At 29.8% G+C, this 23,388-nt stretch overlaps 1 protein-coding gene across 1 annotated transcript in view; it reads right to left on the bottom strand.

Moving 5' to 3' along the window:
• Positions 1-6,519: 6,519 nt before the first annotated feature.
• Positions 6,520-23,388, bottom strand: part of LOC145293119 (palmitoyltransferase ZDHHC6-like) — a 57,047-nt gene continuing 40,178 nt past the window's right edge. The window contains exons 7-9 of the mRNA XM_080139509.1: positions 17,858-18,045; positions 15,123-15,166; positions 6,520-11,627 (exon numbers count right to left, since the gene is read on the bottom strand). Coding sequence (XP_079995635.1) covers positions 11,506-11,627; positions 15,123-15,166; positions 17,858-18,045 — 354 coding nt within the window. The 3' untranslated portion in view covers positions 6,520-11,505. The remainder of the gene's footprint in view (positions 11,628-15,122; positions 15,167-17,857; positions 18,046-23,388) is intronic.

Raw genomic sequence — 23,388 nt, 5'->3', positions numbered from 1 at the left:
TTCACTGATGTTCCACGACACAACATTAAGTAAGCAACAAAAACATATAAACATGAACATAAACCAAAGATGGAATTCTGTCGCCACATCTGGGGAGGTGCTGCACAGAGTAACCTTTCCTGCCTTGACACAGTATGAAACTGACCCTGAAATCTGGTGGGATGTTTCTTCTCTTTCCTACAGTCACCTTGTTTTGTATTTTTTTTTTTTTTACAGAAGAGCGGTTGCTAGTCTTTCTCTACTCAATCATCATTTTCATTGTAAATGCTCGACTGAGCTCCAATCTATTGTTCTTAAACTCGTTTACTAACAACTGTAAATAATTTCCCTTTCTCCCTCTATGTATGTAAAACTAAGCTGAACTTTATTGAGGAAAGTTTCTTTCCAAGAATAATTTGTCTCTGGAACACAATACCACAGGGCTACTTTCAAGCTGACTATAGCATGGTCATTTTCAAATCCAATGTTAACAAATTCTTATTGTATCGTCTTTTTAATTAATCTGATTTCTGGCCAGTCTCAGCCATTGTTAACAATCTTTATGTTGTAGTTTCACTGTTCTAACAAACTCATAAACTTTATCCTTGAGTGGCCTATGTGCTTTGATAAGTGATGAGTCATTAATATAGAATTAAAAAAATAAATAAATAATGAAAAAGTTATGAGACTCTATCTCCTCCTAACAATGTAAGGATGAACCAAGGTCTTGTATCAACATTGTATTTCCAAAGTATGCCATGGAAACACTTATAACTTAAAAACTATTTACGCGTTTGATGGTGGTTACTATTATCAAAGCGTATCACATTCATAAAACAAATTTCAAAGTTGAAATTCTGTTAAAATTTCGACTATAACGGAACTTTTCAAAAATCAAAATCATATAAGATGAAAGACATGAACTACAATATGAGCCAACTAGTAAATCACTATGATGAATCAAATCAAAGTTATTACCAAAAATATGACTTTCACTTTTTCTGTGATCTTAACTAATACATATAAATCAAACTAGTTTTAAGTTAAACAATGTCTGATGCTATGATAAAGTTTCATAACGATGGGTCAAATGAAGTGGATGCTTGGCTGTACATAAATAAATGTCCACAAGAAAGCTCGCAAACAGTTTGCTGAAGACATGTCAACAAAACCCATAGACTACTGGAACCATGTCCTATGGTCTGATGAGACGAAATTTAATTTGTTAGGTTTAAGCAGATGTGGCGGCGCCCAGGTGAGGAGTACATAGATAAGTTTGTCATGCCTACAGTCAAGCATAGCGGTGGGACTGTCATGGTCTGGGGCTGCATGAGTGCTGCAGGTATTGGAGAGTTACATTTCATTGAGGGAAACATGAACGCCAACATGTACTGTCAAATAATGCAGCAGAGTATGATCCCCTCTCTCCAGAAACTGAGTCGCAGAGCAGTGTTCCAGCATGACAATGACCCAAAACACACATCCAAGACAACCACTGCTTTACTGAAGAGGCTGAAGGTAAAGGTGATGGATTGGCCAAGCATGTCTCCAGACTTGAACCCAATAGAACATCTTTGGGGTATCCTCAAGCAGAAAGTCTCAAATATCTGGCAGCTCTGCGACGTCGTAATTGAAGGGCGGACGAGCATTCCAGTGACTACATGTGAAATTCAGGTAAACTCCATGCCCAAGAGATGAAAGGCAGTTTTGGATAATGATAGTGGCCACACAAAATATTGAGAGTTGACATGTTGTATGTTAATATTGACAACTTTTTGTAAGGAGTGTATTCACTTTTGTTGCCAGAGATTTAGCTTTTAATGGCTATATTTTGAGTTATTTGGAGGGGAAAATAAATTAACTCTATGCTGCAGACAGACTACTTTTCATTGTGTCAAAAAATCATTTTTTCAGTGTTTTCCCATGAAGTGATATACTTAAATATCTGAAAAAATGTGAGGGGTGTACTCACTGTTCTAGGCAACACGGTGAGTAATGTGGGCACATTTTTTTTTAGTTTTGTAAGTTTTTTGTCTCCTCCCAACTGCATCCTACTCCCCCACCAGAAAAAATATAAATAAATAAAAACGAATATTATGCATATTGCTTTCATTCTTTGCTTATATATATATATATGTATATATATATAAAAATATTGTAGGTAGAAGGACCTGAACGCTCAACGCTTCACTCGATTTATGCAGGCTTTTTCAAGAGGGATGGTCATTGACGAGGAGGTCGGAAAATTTGGGACTATATATAATGATGGGGGAAGAGGCCATCTTTCAAGTTACTATGCTATTTTATCCCAATTCAATTGTCTCTAATTTTTAAAAACTCCCTTCGTAATCTCGTTTCATTTTCTTATTTTTCTATTTATTTAATCTATCATGGTTATATTTCTAGACGCAATCTTTTAAATCCCTACAATATTTTAGCCCAATTAATTTTCTCATCTCATTTTATTAATTTATTTATTTTATTACTTGTTTTTATTTTTAGATGCAATCTTTCAAATCACTACGCTAGTTTACTCCAATTAATTATCATTAGTTTCTATAATCAAAAAATATATATAGGCATCTAATTTACATAAGAAAACATGCTGCTCTTCCCCCATCATAATATATAGCCCCAAACCTTCTGACCTCCCTGTCAATGACCATCCCTTTTGAAAAAGCCTGCATAAATCGGGTGGAACGTTGAGCGTCCAGGTCCTTCCACCTCCAATCATATCGTCGGATTTCATCCATCTTAACAATCATATATATATATTATATATAAGAAGTATATTTAGTTAAAAAAAAAAGGAAATATGTGCTCAATACGTTTGTAGAGCTAAACATGTTTTTGGTCCCCCAACAAAAGGATGGTGGACCTGTAAATTCACCCTTGTCCGTTCATCCGTTCGTCTATCTGAACTTTTCGTAATAACTACGCTTTGGAATTTTTTGAAATTTTGCACAAACATTAAACATGATACGAGTAAAAAAGTAACAGAACAGATTTTCCGAGAAAACTCCAGGGGTGCCTTTCAGGTTAAAATGGCTAAAATTGACACTTGTGCTTATTTAAAAAAAAAAAAAAAAATTGATGCCTTGGGTTTTTATAAAACTTTCTGAAAAATTGTAACTAACTGATTTCTATATAATTTTGTTTGTCTATATTTTGCAAAAACTCTTGGGTGTGCCCCAGGGCTCTTTTAGGGATAATAAAAACACTCCATTTTTTGGATTATTTTATTTTATTTATATAGTTGTGTTCGAAATTTTCTGTGTATGTCTTTTTAGCAGTTTTGCATGGTGCTGAATTCAAATTTAAACATATTAAGGCCTTGGGGACTCTTGGGGCTAAATGAAGGGGGGGGCAATCATCATGTCTTTTTTTGCATAGTGCAGAACTCAAATTTACATATGTTAAGGCCTAAAACTGCACAGTTTGTTCATTTTCACCAGGATTTGATGTCCCCTGGGGACTTTTGGGGCTAAATGGAAGTGGGGCAAATGCTGAAATTAGTCATTTTTTTATGCCTCGTTCACTGTGCACTCGCGGGGAACCATGCCTGTTTCATTTATTATTATTTTAACCTTGAGTGTATTAACCTCATTCATTGCAAGTTGTTTCAACAGACGGGATAAAAATTATCCATCTATATCATCAGATGATTTAAGTTAAAATAAATTAAAGGAAAGATAATGCTTTTTGATTATATATGAATATTAAAAACCAAAAGAGTAGGAGTAATGGATAGAGAGGGGAGGAGGAGGAAAAACTTGAGAAAAAAATATCAATAAAAATTAAAAAAGGAAAGAGAAAATAAAATAATAAAGAGAAAGAAAGGGGATTGATGATTGAGAGTTTTTAAGTAAATTAAAATTAAATAAAAATTAAAGTAAAATTAAAATTAAATTAAAATAAAATTAAAATTAAATTAAAATTAAATTAAAGTAAAACAAGAAAGAAAGAAAGGAAGGAAGAGATAGATGGGATTTATAATTTTGCATATCAAAAAGATATTATTGTCTTTTAAACGGTGACTTGCCTATGTCATGAAGTCAGAATTGGGTTAAATCATTGGCGATAATGGCAGTGGTAGGGAGGACAGAGAGAACCAAAATGCATCAAGTTCAGTTGGGCAAACAGATGCGTCCAATATAGCTTATATAGAATGTTTTTGGGTAGGAAATCATTGGGTATATTTTTTTTTTTTGTTAGGATTTGAGTCAAGGTAAGGGGAGAAAAATATGTTATGGAATTATTAGTGAAGAATATTGTGCCCAAATATAGGTGGAGGTGTAGAATTTGGAGGTTGGCCGTAATTTCCTATCTTAGAATTTTTTAGTAAATGGAAGGTGTGGTAATTAAAGGTATAAAGAGGATGAGATAATCTCAACTGAGTAACGTATATAATTATAAATTAAAGTTTAGAGTTAAGGTAATCTGCGTGGAGAATATAGTTATGAGTTTTGATGGGTAGTGTAGTAGTGTTGAGAGTGTGCAGTTATTTGGATGGGTTTATTTTGTATCAAATGAACTTCAATAGGGTGTGAAGTTGCTAAGGAGGTGGGATTTGTAATGTCTGCAAACAAGTGACATTTCATTTCTAATATTTAATAATTTATCTTTAAAGTTACTAATAAAAAATTTTTTCATGTAGACAAAGAAAGCAGGGGGAATATAGGGATTTAAAGGCATTGGATTTTTTTTTTAGAATTTCCCATTTAATGGTGTGTGTGAGATTATTATACCAAACAAAATCTATAATTGATTTCCTACTCAAAAAGATTCTATATAAGCTATATTGGACGCATGTTTACTCATTTGAACTGGCTGCATCTTGGCTCTCTCTACCCACCTTAACACCATCATCGTTGCCGATGATTGTCAATGTCTTAATCCAATTCTGACTTCATGGCATACGCAAGTCACCGTTTAAAAGATATCTTTTTGACACGCAAAATTATAAATCCATCCATCTATCTCTTCCTTCCTTTCTTTCTGGTTTTATTTTAATTTTTTAAAATTAAAAAATTTTTTTTTTTATTTTAATTTACTTAAAATCATCAATCCCTTCTTTTTTTTTTCTCTCTTTTTCATTTTCTTTCCCCTTTCCTATTTTAAGTTGAGGTGTATACTTTGTGAATGTGAGCAGTAGGGTTTTTTGGGAGGTGTGGTGAGTGGAAGGGGAAATACTGTGTTTAAGCTGTCAATAGTAAGGAGATGTTAGATGATTCTTTTAGCTTGGCGGTTATTAATTGCCCTTGATTTAAAATATCTTACTGTTTGTATAATAAACAGACAATATATATATGTGTGTGTGTGTATGTGGATACGAAATGAAATACTTCATGTCCAACTCTATTAAAAGACAAAACAGAAACATATCAAAACTATTTCCTATGGCTTTTTTATTAATGTCATTAGATTTAAATTATTTGAAGTTCAAAATTGATTCTTATCTCCGGCATTGTACACGTTAAAAGAAATCCGATTGTCCCAAATGTTTGTCCTATTTTCCATGATACAAGAGGGTGATGTCAATATTCAGTTGTGATATAAACAGCAGTTCATGATAAAATTCACACCTTTCTTCTAGGCCAAAGATTTATGTGTTTTTAAATCCTGATAGTAAAACTTAAGTCAAAATCTTATGCAATAAGTCAACATAATTTAGCTGTATTATCAACAGTTGAAAAAAACCCCCCAAAAAACTATGAAAATTATTTTTTTAGCAATTTCAAAAAGTTGAATTTTGTAAATATATTTTTTAACATAAAAAACATAACATGTTATTGATTACATAAAAACGAAATCAATATTCAAAAGTTTTCCATTTTATTAAAGTTTATTACAAATTGTTTTAAAAAGAAATTTCACATGTACAAAAAAATCTCAAAATATCTGAACATAATTTAGCTGTGTTATCAATAGCTGAAAAAAAAAAACAAAACAAAAAAAAACTATAGAAATTATTTTTTTCAAGCTATTTCAAAAAGTTGAATTTTGCAAATATATTTTTTAACATAAAAAAGCATAATATATTTTTGATTTCATAAAAATGAAATCAATATTCCAAATTTTTCGATTTTTTTTTTTTTTTTACAAACTAATAAAAGTAATCTCACCTGTACTGAAAAAAAAATCCCTCAAAATATCTGAATAAGTGAATACTTTTACTAATGATGTAAATCAAAATTATTATGTGAACTTATTTTGTAATTTAAATTGATAAGACTATAGAATTTTTTTGCTTATTTTTATTGAAATATGTGCAAAGTATTCAGCTTCAGTCATTAAGCATTATCAGCATTTGATGGAGATGTTATTTATGTAAAGGAAGAAAATATCAGAGGAAAGAAACTAAAAAGAAAGAATTTTGAAGAAGCATTTTAATTAAGACTTTTTTAAATTGCATTTCTATTGTATGTTGTTTTTTTCCATTGTTTTGTAGGTAAAAAAAAAAAAACAAGATGAATTCTCGTTTTTCTCCATTTTTGTGATAATTCATTCAAGTATTGTTTGTTTTTATTTAGAGAATCATTTTTTATGCATTTTAATTTTTATTCTTACTTAGGTTAACTTTGTTAACCATGCTTTGGGAAACAAAAGCAACAACTTATTTCTTTTGATAAACTTGGACTTGATTACTTTCTAGGTCTAGTTATTATTTGCTCCTTTTTATTGCTCCTTCGTTGTTCCTCACTTTTTTCATTTATTGATAAGGACCAATAAAATCTTGTCAAAATAAAATAGGAAAACTTATGAATATACTTATTAGCAAAAATAGTGCACGTCAAAAATTACGAAAAATAAGAGTAGAATTTTAACAAAAATTAAAATTAATTTACCATTTGAAATCAACAACTCCTGAGCAACAAAACAGCATGGCATCTTCATATTAAAAGAAGGGAGATAATCTTCTCCAACATTCTGGTTCGATGCGAATATCATTCAGAGTTAATTTTATTTTTTATAAAAAATTGTACTTGCATATTTTCCACAGGATTTTTGGTGAACACAAATATTTTTCACTAAGTAAATATTTGCACAAGTTTTCCTGTTATATAATTTTGAACTGCTATTTTTTATTCACATCTCAAACTAAGCACCAAACCTGAAATGGAAGACTTGTCCATGCAATATTTTTTTAAAACAAAAATAAATTTAACTACAATTTTTCGCAAAATTTGTAGTAATATTTGATTTTAAAAGAGTTAGCCTTCAAAACAAATTAAAACAGCTTTCTTGGCAGCTTTAAAAAAAAAGAAAAAAATTCTAAGTAGGTTATTATCATCTGATAGCATTCCAACTATCTTTCTTATTGGTGCTTTTCCATAATTACACTTCAATTAAATATCAATGTCTCAAAAAAAAATAGCAAGAAACGTGTGGTCTAAACTGTAAAGGCAAATAAAAATGCTGTGATAGAATAAACTACTCATAAGCGACATCATGTCTGTTTCAATTGTCAAGTGACAAGATCAAGCAAGGAAAAAGAAGAAAAGAAAAACGTTAGTTTGTGAATGCGGTATTAATTTGCACATGAGCGGGAATAACAGCTACAAGAATGAATTGGAGAGGACAAGGCGTGGGCTTTTTGACACCTGATAGAGAGAGCATAGACATGGAGAGTTAATGTTGAGAATTGACTTAAGAGGAGTTGGTACGAATTGTAAAGATGAGAAGTTCTGACCAGTTTTTTTTTTTTGTGTGTAACGAAACCATCATGATGTGACAGAAAATAAATAACGTTCACTAATAATTATGTAAATTCATTCAGTATTTTTGTTTTTGGAAAATAAATTCGACTAATAGTTGTACATAGAATATAGCCAATACTGTCATGATTCAAGGGAGATGATTCTTCTCATTTTTTGCATTTAAACAAAAAAAAAACAAAAAAGGTGGATTTCTCTTCCCACAAGTTTGAATGATCTCCCTTGACCTTCATAATAATGCTGATAATAGCAGCAATATTTTGCATGTGACTAAAGTTTGGAATTTATTTTATAAAAACAAAACTACGAGATAAATTGCTGTAAGTTTTAGTGAACTGAATTTACTTTTTCTCACAAGTTTCTTGCTATGTTTCTTTTTTTTTTTTTTTTTTACATCGATATTCAATCTAGGTGTAACCATGGAGAAGCACTTAACTGGTCATTAATGTGTAGCATCCATTCAAAAGCTCTTGTTGAAATATTTTTCATTATATTTCAAACACAATTTTTCATTAAAAAAAAACAAATCTGCTAATGATGTATCTATTTATTTATTTATTAAAATAATTTAAAATTTAATTACAAATTAAAACAAATTTATTTTATAAAAGATAATTTTACAATAAAATGGATGTTAGTATGGTTAATTCAAAATTTTTAAAAAGACATATCGTAGATGATATTTCTAATGTATTTTTTTTATAGATTTATCATTTTTTTTTTTTTTTTTCATAAATTTCAGGCTTTCTTTTTATTCTAAAGAAAATCTTAAAAGAACATGGTTTTGAATTTCTCATCAAATGCTTAATGTCTGTTTGTTTTCATCCAAAACTTTGATCATACCTAAGGTTTTTTTCTATTATTGTGGGCCTATATATATATACATATATATATAGGCCCACAATATATATATATTATAAATGAAACACAAAGATGTATAAATTTTCCTCCCTCAAACTTGTGTATGAAAAAAAAATGTCTTTATACAACTGATGCATTTTATTTTTGTTGGATATGAAGGTTTTAGATCAAATATTGTTACACATGATTTTTTTCAGAAAGTTAAAAACTGCAATTAAAAAAAACATTTGCTTTTTGTCCTTTTTCAAAAAATTTGATATGTAAAAAAAGTGTAAAATATTATGAAACAGCCTGCAAAATCAACAGTTTTGATATTTAACCAGCAGTGTAAGAAGATTCATAAAATAGTGATATAACCGTGACGGAATATGTAGCAATATACAGATTTTATAGACGAGTAAATATTGTGATAAAAGTTCCACTGCAGAGATCAAGGTCTAGAAATACAATGAAATTATAAAGGATTCATGAAATTTGAATAAAGTTTTTGTTCATGTGATTTGAGGGAAGTTTTAAGAGTTACTTCCCTTGTTTAACAATCTTACGTCATCATCATTAGCAGCAGTTTATAACTTGGAAGTTCAGCAAAACTTTAAAAAAAAAAAAAAAAAAAAGAAAAGAAAAAAAAAGGTTTTTAATTAGATTTCATATCTGATTATCAAAATTATTTATCAAACACATGAAAGATTTTATAAAAACATTTTTGGATCAAATGTATATTCAGCATCTCAATTAGGCTAATAGTTGAAAGGAACATATTTGACATCACTAAAACAGTACATTTTTCCAATTATTAGAAAAAAAAACAAAAAAAAAACATGCATATAAGGCTCCCAGAATCATACAATACTGAGTGCCATATATAGAGAAAACGAGTTATGTATACCACCGTGTTCCCCAAACTCCTCTACATGAAGTGCAGGGCTGAAGATACAGAATGTGTGATAACATAGTCAAAATCCAATGTTTATAAATGTGACTCAACACCACTTTGCCAAAAAAAGACAAACTGGCTGATGTGGAGATTCTGCTCATCTTTGTACTACTGGCACATGCCTCTTATCTCCGTGGTGTTTTAGATAAATAAAAAGTTCTTCATTAAGACATGATAGAAAACTGTGGCTGTCAGTGAAGAATCTGGTGAAGCTGATGATTCAAATGATAATGCATTCATGGACTATGTTGACACAAAACGTCAGTACAGCACGATTAAGAAGCAATGTAAGTGCAGTAAAACTTTATTTTGTTTCTTCAACTTCATTAAAGTTTATTATCATGTCTACAGGCAACATTTCATTGTCACCGTTCTCACAATAATCATCATTACAACTCATCATTGTTGAAATGACATAATAGCTAAAACAAACTCTCAAACTAAATATCTCTATTAGTTTCTATAATACACAGGTTACAAAGTCACAAAATTTGAACCTGTTTTCTGACATTTTTTAAAGGTGGCACTTTAAAAATTATATATATTATTTTTAAAGTGCCACCTACTGCCACCTTTAAAAAATGTCAGAAAATACATATTCTTTTGATTTTGTTTCTATTTGGAAGGTGTAACATTTGACATCCTAGTATGGCATGCATTCTAATTTATCTGGCTTCCTGCGAAGAAAGAATTTTCTAGAGGATATTAAATCCACAAGCAATCCCTAGTCACATATGCATCCCACTCAAATGAAACAATTTTACCAAGACTAGTTTTTGCAGGGAGGTTTCGCTGTCCTCCACATACAGCAACTAGCAAATAGTTATCCATCTGGTACTGACCAGGTTCAACATTGCTTAACTTGAGTGATCTAAGAGAATCAGTGTGTCAATGTAATAATGCCATACATGAGTAACATCAGATGGTGCGATGCCAAAATCATTTAATGTTAATTTCTAGCATAATTGGAGTGCTGTAAATACATTAGGTCAAAAGAAAGGAAAAAAAAAAAAGGGATGATTTGGTGCTTATTTAGAATTAAAATATTTTCAAAACAAAAATAAAGAAAAATCTTTAAAATAAAAATCATGTCATATTCCAAAAATCATATAACTTGTTCAATTAGTTTTTTTTAACTAAACGCATAGTTTATAAAGGGGGAGACAACTCAGTTTGAACTATTAAGATCAAAATAAACCTTGTAATGGATACAATTTACTATTAGAATCACTAAAAATAGTAAGAAAATGATTTTTAATATAAAAAAATACTTGATGAATTTACATGATTTTTCGAATATGACATTTTTGTTCCATGACACGTGTGTACATCAAAGATTTTTCTGCAATTTAGTTTTTTCAAACAGTTTTAATTCTAAAGAAGCAAATTTTGCTTTATTGCAATTTTTTCTTACTTTTTTCTTTAAAAAAAAATGATGATTTTTACTTTTTTCTGTATTTCATGCTTGCAGTTAGGAGCCGATATTTACAAACATAATTTGGATTTTCTTGGCATGAATTTCAAAAAAACATTAACAGACATTGTATAATATACCTTTCCTTTTCTTTAGCATCTGTTCTACTTTTAGAACATAGATTTTATTCACCAGGAAGAACACATACTTCCATCTTTTTTTTAGGGTAAAAAGATGGTCTCAGTTAAGCTTTTTTTTTTCTTAACACTCACTCTAACTGACTATTATTGCTTATTGATAACAATAATAATAAATTAAAAATCGTATAAAAATATCTCAGAAGAGGAAAAAAGATCTTTTTTTTTCTGAAAAAAGAAAAAACATCTCTTTTAGTATCGCACGAAAATCGGATACTATCGTAGACAGCTGACACTTTTGATCTGGGAATGATATGAGTTGAGGGGATGAATTAGAGAGATACAAACAAGATGGCGGATGAGAGGGTGGGTGTCTGTACATGTTTTGTAATGAGGGTAAAGGGACAGAGACATGGGAGGTGGGAAACATGGTGGGAGGGTGAGGTCTGCCATCAGAAAAGTTCAGTTTTTTTTTTTCTCATTGTCATCCTCAGTTGGATCTTTCGGATTTTGATTTTGGTCTTCTACATCACTTTCACGTTCAGCACATTTTCTTGGGAACCAGCCACGCACACGCGATTCTTCTACAAAAAAAAAAATAAAATAAATAAAATAAATTAATAAATGATCTATGTTTTTTTAAAATAATTCTAAAAAATTAAAATAACATGTTCATACTATATCAGTTTCGAAGAACATTTCACAAAATTTAAATTTAGTCTGATATGAAATATTAAAAATAAGATGAAAAGATAATGGTGTAGATTGGCCTTCCTTTGTTTACAAAGCCATTTGACAGAAGTGACGTCAGACATATTTTTATCTACGGATGGCCAAAACCGTATAGAATGAATCTTTTTTGTTTTTTTTTATAAGTTTTATTCAAACAGTCTTTATTTGAACTTAAAGGACTGTTTTTTTTTTTTTTTTTATTCTTTTTATCAAACAAAAAATAATGACAAATATATTATGGACTGTTTTTCAAACATCGAAATTTTAAAATTAAAGTTTTATTTAAAAAAAAAGACGAGGTGTTTTTTTTTTCAATTAAATTATAAATTTTATTTGAACTTTTCAACAAACTTTTACAGACATAAAAAATAGACTTTATAGATATTTCATAATATTTTTAAAAAAATATATTTAACGAAAAGTTTTTTTTTATCATTTCATTGTTGAATAAAATTTCAAAGTGATAAATGGTGAAAAAAAATATCTCAAAAAGAAAAAAACATTGTCTTTTTTTTTTTTAAATAAAACTTTAATTTTAAAATTTCGATGTTTGAAAAACAGTCCATAATATATATGAAGTTCTATTTTTGTTTGATAAAAAGAATAAAACAGGTAATAAATACAAATCAAAACAAAAAAAAAACAAAAAACAGTCCATTAAGTTCAAATAAAGACTGTTTGAATAAAACTTATAAAAAAAAAAAGGTTCATTCTATATAGTTTTGGCCATCCGTAGATAAAAATATGTCATGTCACTTCCGTCAAATGGCTTTGTAAACAAAGGAAGGCCAATCTACACCATTACTGATGAAAATTACAGATGGCATTGAAAAAGTAAAAAATTCATAACGTAAATTGATCAAAGTTTTATTTTTAAATAAGAAAATCAAATTTTATGGCTAAATGATGAGCAACGATCTTCTAGTGCCATTTTTAAAACAGTCTGAAAGAACAAGGGAGATAACTAAGTCAAACTTTGAGATATTTATTTTTTTAAATAACACGGTAGAAAGACAACATTATTCAAAATAATTAAAATTTTTGTGATTATATATATATATATATATATATATATATATATATATATATATATATATATGTGAAAGAGTCCTATAAGTCTTAATATTTAAAATTATAGAAAAAATTTTTTTTTAGTCATTCATTGGAAAATTATTTTACCAGTAAGTCAATTAATCTCCTGCAATCGCTGAATCAATTTGTGTTCATGAATTTACAATAATCCTAATGTTATTTCAAAGACCATCAATTGTTTACCATGAAACACTGTTTCATGGATTTAAAAACAAAACAGTATATTAAATCATAGTCACTAGCGGTGTAGATCAAACATCACCTCCCTTAAACACAAGAACAAAAATGTTCTGGATATTGGAACTAGATTTTTGTTCCAGAGTAATTAGGCTAGCCTATTCATATTATCATATATATATATATATATATATATATATATATTGAATACTATAAAAACTAAAATTCATCACTGTTTAACATTAACAAAAGCTCTTCAGAAATGAAAGCTCAGAAACAGCTATGTACATATTCATAATACCTACAAAGCCCATAATTTGCTTAAAATGAGTTTCTTTATAAAACTAAAGCTACTTGATCAATTTAAATGATTTTTGGTATTTATTCATTTATTTATTTGCGGACTGTTACACTCGTTTTCATAGTTCACAGTCTCCAAATAAAAAAATACACAAATTACTCATCTCAAAGATTAAAAAAACAAAATATTCTATAATGATTTTGGTGTATATTTTGTTTTCATCTTTTCATATAGAGTTTTATTTTTGTTTCTTGATGATAGGAGGGGGTGACAGTTCTGGGCAAGCATCGTCAATTCACTTTAAAAATTTATGTACATATTTATAAAAATGTGTAATCTTTTACAAACTGCCCAACTTTGAAAATAATTCTGACAGAACTTAATTGTAGCTCATTTTTCCCTATTGGATTCTTGATAGGCTTAATTTAAATCCATGGGATTCAACACTAGTAATTGTGTCTCTTTCAAGCTTAGTTTGTCCTGAAGTGATTCTGCTTTCCTTTTTATTATTATGATTAGCTTACATCAAGCAGCTTCATAGCTTGTTTGGAGTGACATAATAAAAAAAAAAATAAATTTCTAGCTATCATCCAAGGCAATACCATGTCCAGTATGATGTCAGCAACATCTAAGTCTTTATAAAAAAACAAAAAGAACTTTATCGTCATTTAAGAGTTTGTTATTTCTGGTTAGACCAGATAACGCACTGGCATGAACATTCTCATAACAGTTTTATAAGCCTTACTACTTCCAGGCTGACTCATGACAAATTGGAAGTGTGTGTTTTGTTTGTGACTAGAAGATTACCATACATGACTAATAGGCTCCCTGTGTGGTTTGCTTTTGCAACAGAGCCCTCCTACCTTAGATTTATTGCCTTCATCATGGCTGAAAAACTACCTGTATAGTAACCCTCCAAAATATCAGAAGAAAGCTAACAGGTGCTAGAGTTTGCTCAAGGTGACCTCGAAACTGTGCAAGGCATGAAGGTTTATCTCTCTGAAGTATTACACATATCTGTTTACCTGAATACATACAGCGCCTAATATCCCTAAATGGACACCCATCTGGTACAGGTCAGATTCAATGTTGCTTAATTTAAGTGATTTAATGAGAATTTACTTCTTTCTAATCATTTGTTTATCTACTACTACTACTACTACTACTACTACTACTCTCATCTTGATTGATTGACTGATGTAACCTTTGACCTTCTTTATGTACATACATTTCATACTAGTTTCCAAGTTTGAAAGGCCAGAGGTTACATTAGCTGAAAAGTTGTGAATATAACAGGTAAGATAAGAATAGCACAAATTAAAAATCCTTATCTAAAAAATTCTACAACTAATTTGTTTGTCCATAAGAAAGAAAATTAAAATGACAAAAATTATCTAAACATGCTTTTCTATAAATACTATTATGGCATGTGTTCTTTGCAATTGTCTGATAACATTCTTCCTTTGTTCCAGTTCATTTGATTCGTTCGTCTAATGGTCTCCACCAATTCACTGTTTTAATACCTCATTGTAATACAGTTTCCTATTCCAGTAGCTTCTTTCCAAGAACTGCAAACTTGTGAAACTCTTTCTGTTCAGTTTTCTTCCTACATAGACTTTTGGTTCTTACAAAACTAAGGCCAATAGGCATCTCCTGTCTTTGTGATAATCATCTTTCGCTTTTGTTAGCTTCTTACACCAAGTGGCTTCAGGCTTTGTCTAGAGCAGTTTCCATTTTCCATAAAAAAAAAAAAAAAAAAAACATGTTTCATGCTTACCTGGACTTCTATTTTCGGAAACTTTATTACCATATAACCAATGTCTGAAATGAAATTGAAAAAAAAAAAAAGATAGTATTTTAGCATTTAAAACGGAAGGGAATTTATATCAACACAATTGTTATGCATTTAAAGTCAACACACATTAAATTCCTGCAGGGGTAATCTATTTGAAGTCAGGGTTGTATAAGCAGCAGATATATCCGAAGATGGAGTATTGTTACTACACCTGGTGAGATGCTGCTCATCGCACACTTTTCTGCCTTGTATAAAAACAACTTTGGAATCTGTGCATTCATTCTTAATAGTTGTTGTTGTTTCACAACTTATCCTCTGGCCTTCTTATGCTGCCTGTGGTGCAGCGGATAGGGATGTTGAGTCTCTACAGTTCTAAATGAGCATTGTTTGACGCTAGCGGTTTCAATCCTACCTAACAAGGCCAGAAGATTAGTTGAGTTAGACAACAACTATGGAAGGCAGTAATTACAAAACTCAGCATTCCTATTCTGTCGCAGTTAATCATCTGAAAAAGGCCAGAGTAGGAGTTAGCCAAAACGTCATGAAACAACTATGAAGATGAGGATAACAATCCGCAAAAAAAAAAATGAATACCCAAATCATGAAACCTCATCTCAAAGGATTCAAAAAAAAAAAAAAAAAAAAAAATTGGAATTTAATGGAAAAAAAGATGTTGCTAGTTTTCTCTACTCTGTTACTTTCATGTTAGGTGCTCGACTGAGCTCCAATCTATGGTTCCCTCCTATAAAACATTCCCAACAAGAACCCATCTATCTACAACCAGTGTAAATAATTTTCCTTTTTTCCTCTACCTAGAGCTAAATATAACTTCCATAAGCAGAGTTTCTTTCAAAAACTACCTATCTGTTGAACACAATACCACAGCTGACTACAACATGGTCATTTTCAAGACCAATGTTAACAAATTCTTGTTGAGCGGTCACCTTTAGTAATAACATATTGCAGAGTTTCAACAATCATTACCAATTGTCAGTTTTGCCTCACTGCTCATCTGATGAACTCAATAATCTTTATCCTTGAGTAGATTTTGGGCCTTGATAAGTGCTGATGCATTAGTACAATAAAAAAAAAAAAAGGTTGTGAATATGTGTTGCATGGTGATATATGAGTATGATATGATGAATGTGTAATGTGAGTATGAAATCCCTAGATCTAAGAAAGCCTTCTACTTTAACAGTTTGTTCCCCAGAACTGCTAGACTTTGGAACTCCCTTCCGGGATCCTGATTTCCCAACTATACTGATATGCAGAAGTTCAAGTGTAATATGAACAGACATCTTGCTGCTCAACTCCCTACATAGTATCCTCGTAACTTATGTCCCCGATAGTAGCCTCCTACATCAAAGTGGCACTGTGCTTTGTTTGGGGTGAAAATGAAATTAAAAAGCTGGCATTTCATACAAAAGATGTGTTACATAAACGTAATCCTGTAGTGCATCACTACAACATCTACTTTTCCCCCTTTTACATCTGTTTCCTTCCTTAGATTAACTTCAATGCTTCACCGTATAAAATGTTGAGTTCTATTTAATAAAGCTCATTTTTCCAAATGAATATGATCAAACAAATCAACCAAAATATCTTGATTCAATTTTACTGATGTATTTGTGACCTTATTTCTACTAGCATTTTCTCCTGCTTATCCACTATTCCATAAACTAATTTTTCACATTAGGGTATAGTAACTTCATGAGTACAAGTAGTTAAGTTATTACTAACCATTCAGAAAATTAAATAGCGGGATCACCTGGTGTTGCCCAGTTGGACATAAAAATATGGATAGTTCAGAATATTGTATAGGATATAAATTAAACATTAATTCAAGTTCATGAAATCATGAAAGGAAAACTAACAAGGCTCCTCTTTATTTGAATCGAAATTTAACAACTCTCAACTTCAATATTTTCTCTCAGCTGTCGAGCACTCAACTCCCTATCCTACTCCAAAATTTAGTTTTGTTTTTGGATTTGCAGAACATGATTGAGTTTTGCAAAGAGAAAGGAAAAAGTAATCGCATCAATGTTGGGTGCATTTAAGTCAGTGAGCCAATATTGAGACCTGGGTTTTACATTGCAAGTGAAACAGTTACATTTGCAAGGTATTTTTTTCAAGTGGCAACTAGAAATAATAAAACATTTATCTTTTAGCGACTGTGTTTTTTACACTAACAATCTCCCAAAGCTCATTTCTGAGTAAAAAAGGTCTTTTCAACTTTTTTTGATTAAATAAAACGAACAAAGTCAAATTATTTAAACAATAAAAGTTTAATAGAACAATATACTTTTTTTTTTTTTCTTTTTTAAACAAAAGCTGTTTAAAAAAACATCTGGAGAAATTCAAATGTTTATATCGTCAAGTCTAAACATAACATTTGGTGCATATTTAGAATTACACTTATTAAAAAAAAATACAGAAAAATCTTTACAATGTATATACTTGTCACAGAACGAAGATGTCATATTCCAAAAATCACTTGGGTTTAGCTAGTAACTTTTCTATTTGACTAGGAAAAGAAAATATTTAGTTGTCAAAGGTTAACTAAAGATAAATTTGTAAAGCCATGCAGACAATAACACATAAGGCGTTTTTTTTGTTTTTGTTTTTGTTTTTTTATTTATTTATTTTTTTTTTTTAAGTATTACAGATTAAGAAAATATAAGCAACGATTTTTGAAACATTTTATGTGAAACCATTACCTTTTTCCTCTTGTTACTTCAATGTGGTCCCCTATACGGACAGGAATTCTGACCTCATCTGAACAGGGGGTGTTGTATACAACTTTACAACCTTTACTGATGGGTAACCAAGAACCGGAATAATCCTCAACGATCTGCACCAAAACAACATGTTCTCGTTTTAAAGCTTTTTGTTTCAACTGCTCAGCCTGGAAAATAGAGAGAGAAAAAAAAAGTGAGATTTGTAAAATTTTCTGTCACGATTAAAAACTAAACTAAGATTAAATTTTTTACATTTCCTTTCTTTTCATGTATTAATTTCTTCTTCCAAATTTACAGTGTTGGTAATGAGTTTGAAATTTTCCCATAATTTGAGACAAATCATTTAAATTGGAAATTGAAATAAATGTAACTATTTTTTTCCGTTTATCTAAACTATATTTATATCAAAAACTAGTTTTAGAATGATTCCAATAATTCCGTTCTAAATTTTAAACTGATTCTAAAATCGCCTAAAAAGGTAGAATTTCATTTTTAAGGGGGGGGGTATAGTAGTAGAGAGTCATCATCTACTTTTAATTTTTATTTCGAAAAACTTAAAGTTTTCGCTTGACTTATTTAATAAAAGACTTTGATGAATTCATTGTGAGATTTTCATCTATATTTTTCCCTATTTATTCTTTTGTGTCATTTTTACCTAAATTCATTATTTCTACTGTTATATAAAATGAACTTCATGTGTGTGGGTGTGTGAGTTCATTCCCTATGGACTTGAAAACGACTGTGCTGATTTTTATGAAATTTCCCACAAAGGTACATTATGTGCTTGGCAGTGTTCTTACATAGGTTTTGTATTGGAAATGTCTTTGATAAGTATCGATAATTGATAATCAAAATAATCTGATGAAAGAAGAAACTGACAATTTTGACCGAAGTTAACACCTTACAAAGTCTAACATCACAAGTGCATTTGAGGAGTTTTATTATCACACAAGCCAAAAAGTCCAACACATAAAATCAACAATAGGTTCTTTGATATGACAAGGATATGTCTGAAATTAATGTTTCTGTTTTCATTTTAAACTTAAATTGAAGCCATTATCACTGCACAAGCAGTAGGTTCTTTGATATGATAGGGGCGCATTCGAAATCAATGTTTCTGTTTAGTGCCCAACTGAAGCATGATACTTGACTTTTGCATTTTAAACTTTAATTCAAGCAATTATATATAAAAATAATTTTATAAAATCAACAGCAGGTTCTCTACAGTGCAATGTAAACTATAATGTATTGTGGACTAAGTCACTGCGAAGAGGCATGTGAAATTTCCTTCAGGTGCATCCCAAGATGGGTCCCCCACAGTAGCAGACAATCGATCAATTTGATTGAAAAGCGGGCGATTCTACTGATTTCAATAACAATAAAAATATGGGAGTGTGAAACATTCGTTAATCATCATTCAATGACAGGCAACATCAGGTCTCCTTACTAGTGATCTATAAGTTTTATTGGTAGTCTAAAATCAATAAATATTGATCATTTTATCATTAGTACAAGTAATGGAAAATTAAGTTTTAAACAAACAAAAAATTAAAAGAATCGATTTGAGAATAAAAAAATTAAGCTTATCTTTTTCTGCTTTCAATACTTCAAAAAGTCCCAATTTTTTCAATTCCTGATTTCAACTAGTCTAATCAAAACACAGACTTATTTAATTCAATGATACAAAATATTTGGAAATCTATTATAATAAAGTTGAATTTTTGTCTGTTTGCTTGTTTGTTAACAATTTGATTAATATGTACAAAAGACACACTGTTTCAAAAATTAATTTTAATACCGAAAACGGACTTTATACACTTTAATTCCAGCATTTCTCTCTCTATATATACACTATTTATTCAAAGGAAATATACATTAAAGAAAAGCTATTTTAATAATTAGCTCCATGTTATTAATTGTTTGTTGCAATAGAATTGTCTTCATTCTTCTATTTAGAAATATTATTTAAAGTTGATTGAATTCATTTATTTTTAATTTAATTTATATTTAATGCAACTTAATTTAAATTATTATTAGTCGACATCACTTGCATTTTAATTGGAAGTTTGTTTATTCAAGCTATGAGAATTACTTCTCCTTTAACCTATTAGAGTTATTTCCTGTTTGATTTTCATAGAGACAGATGGATGTGTTTTATGCTTCTCTAAATCCAATGTTCACTTTCAGGAAAATCATAAGTTATAATATTCAGGGTATCTTAAATAATATGTGACTAAACCCTTCGCACGACAATATATTTCAACCTGGCAATGCCGGGTGTATACATGTATACATACATACACACACACACATATATATATATATATATATATAGTGATCACTAAACCACAGTTGTATCTATTTCATTTATATATTTACAAAAGCATTTAAAAAGTTCGTAATCTATATAAATAAAACAGTAAATGTATATGTGTGTACATAAATATTTAACCAATAAACTCTTAAACTACTGATCACATAACACTGAAATTAACAGGAAATAGTAATCATACACCAAGGATGTTTTATAACGAGTAAAATCTTTGTTTGGATGGATGAATAACATGTACGGAAATATGTTGACAAGTTGAAATGCAAAATGTTCATTTCAACTTGCTGACATATTTTTCTAACTTTTGCACATGCAAAAATGCATTCATAGCTTGAAGTGGTTTAATTTTAAATCTTTATTATCTGTGTGCGTATATCTCAAATGGTAAGGAATGCGGCTGGAGTGCTAAATGTTTTCAAAGCTTGAAGTGGTTTTATTTTAAACCTTTCTTATCTGTCAAATAAATGCCAGGGAACACAGCTGGAATGCTAAATGTTTTGGTTTTGATTTTAGCTGATGACACCCAAGTCATTTTATTTTTAATCCTTTGAAATCAGTACTATATATATATAATATATATATATATATATATATATATATAATATTTAATAGAGCATTGACTATATAATAATAAATATGAAATTTGCATGCATTAAAATATATTTAAGCATATTTTATGATCAGGCAAGGCCGGACCCCCTGCTAGTTTAATAATTAAAACAAGAAGACATTTAAAAATAAGGAAAGAAGTGACCATATAAGGAAATGCATATTCATCAAATTTTATCATATTTATGACACGATTATTTACCAGAGAGAGTATCTTGGTTTAATAATAACACACACGCACATTATATATAATAAATATTAAACAATTTAATGACAAAAAAAGAATAACATTCTGAATGACAACTTTCAATACATTTACACATGAATACTTACATACGGATAAACTAGATTTCTTTGAAATAAATTAAAAAGAAAAATATACTCTGCATTAAACACAATGACTAACAAAGTTTTTATTTAATAATTAAATAGATAATAGAATGTGCTCTGATTAACTCATCACACTTGTACTCCCTTGACGTACATACTCCCAACAAACCCGTTTAGCAACAAAGTCCCACCATAGATGCAGGAAAGTCTTCTACTCTAATAGCTTCTTTCCTTGAACTACTAGATTTTGGAATTACTTCTCTGCTTTCCTAACTGTACCAACATGCAGAAGTTTAAATGTAATGTAAACCAACATCTTGCTCATCTTGCATCCTGTAAATAGTAGCCCATTATGTCCAAGTGGCAATATGCCTTGTTTGGAGTGAACAAGAGTTTAAAAAAAAAACATTGATTAACAAAATTTTTCTTTTAATAATGAAATAAATAGGTATATTTTTAAGCTAAATTTTTATTACATTTGTGAATTTTTGAGATTAGGATTAATTATTTGTATTATTTGAATTCTTTGGACGACTGTTCAGATCTTGAGTGTTATTTTCACAACATTTCAGTCAATGTAATCTCAAACTTTCTTCAAGTGTATTTTGTCAAACTCGGGAATGTTTCTGTTGAACTTGGAAATTTGAATGGAATTTTGAACAGAACCCTTCATTTACATCACAGGGGTAGCATGCTCTCGTTCCATCAACCATGACTAGATAGAGGTCCTAAGTAATTTGCAATTGTATTTTTCAGTCACCCACACTAAGAATTGAACCTTCATCCTTCAGGAGAATATCACTTTTACAATTAATTCTTCCAAGTAATTTAACAATTGCACCACGCATCCTTGTGTATTCCAATTCTTGAGTTTGAGTTTGTCTGAAGAAGATTGGAGGTTACATAGATCGCAATGTTGTGAAAATGATACTCAAAATGAGAACAGTAGTCCGAAGAATCCAAATGATACGAATAGATTTTTATTGTTTCTTTGTTTTTCTGTGAAGAAAATTAATCAACTAGATTAATTGCTTCCCAGAGATGAGAGTAGTATTTTTTCTAGAAACAGGAATAAGATTTGAGAAATAAAAATAAAAAAAAGATTTGAATTAATCATTAAAAACAAAACAAAAAGAAATTACTTTATAAAATCATTATACATGGTGGGGCATAAAGATCTCCCACATTAGTTATCGTCAAAATGTTGGGCAGGTCTCAATCAATTGGTGACAATCTATTATTTTTATTTTCTTCAATTAGTATAACAATTTCTTTATGAGGAAAACATGGTGACCCACAAGATCATCAGATTAAAACCCTTATGACTTTTTCATTTGAAGATACATAAAGTAAATGGTTTTCAACATTATTGTTGTAATCTTGACGATTTAAAGAATGGACAAGAAGGAACATAAATTTAAAAACTTCTAGTTCTTATCCAGAATTCTCCCTATATTAAAAAAACAAAAATAAAAAAAAATCTGTATGATATATGTACCCATCATAGAACAAAAATATCATGCTATAAAAAGAGATTTCCTAATGTTGCCATCTTGTGGAAACAAGGGCAGATAAATCAACAATAATTCAAAGTTGTGAGATTAGTCTAATATATCTACGATTTGCCATTAATGGCTTAAAATTGTTTAAAAATGATTTTTCTTTATAAAATAAAACTACTTGATCAATTTATGTATTTTTTTGAAAATGATCTTTTCATTCTGTCACGGAAGATTTTTCTGTATTTTTGGTTTTTAATAAAAGGGAAGTTTGGACAAACACCAAAATTCCACTTGAGATTAGATAGAAAACTCCTGGGAATTATTCTGTCATTACATTGTCACCATGTTGTCTGATAGCACTTTTAAATCTAATTAAAAGAAAACTGCACACACATGGATTTGATATGGATTCTGAAAAGGAGGCTTTACCCTTGGAATATTAGAAAAACGTAAACACACAATTAATTGGAGATAAAAAAACTGTCAGTAGAAAATAAAAGGAAATTATTACATTACGTATTGTCTTTTTATGTCTATTAGCATTTCATTTTTCACTCAGACCTTCTTTCAATTCACTCAGTGCCTTACAAACCTTACATCACATTACCACAGCTTCTAAACTTATGCAGTACTTCAAACAAACTATAACATCCTTCTAAAATTATTTTTGATAAAATTTTAGTAATATAAACCATTATTTCTTTTCTTTAATGGAAATTGCTGGAGACAAAGCATAG

The sequence above is a fragment of the Euprymna scolopes genome, chromosome 14 (assembly GCF_053919585.1).
Source record: "Euprymna scolopes isolate OS-2025 chromosome 14, ASM5391958v1, whole genome shotgun sequence".
In the NCBI taxonomy this organism is placed as follows: domain Eukaryota; kingdom Metazoa; phylum Mollusca; class Cephalopoda; order Sepiida; family Sepiolidae; genus Euprymna; species Euprymna scolopes.
The sequence above is the reverse complement of the archived record's forward strand: the minus strand, read 5'-3'. Positions and strand labels throughout refer to the sequence as shown.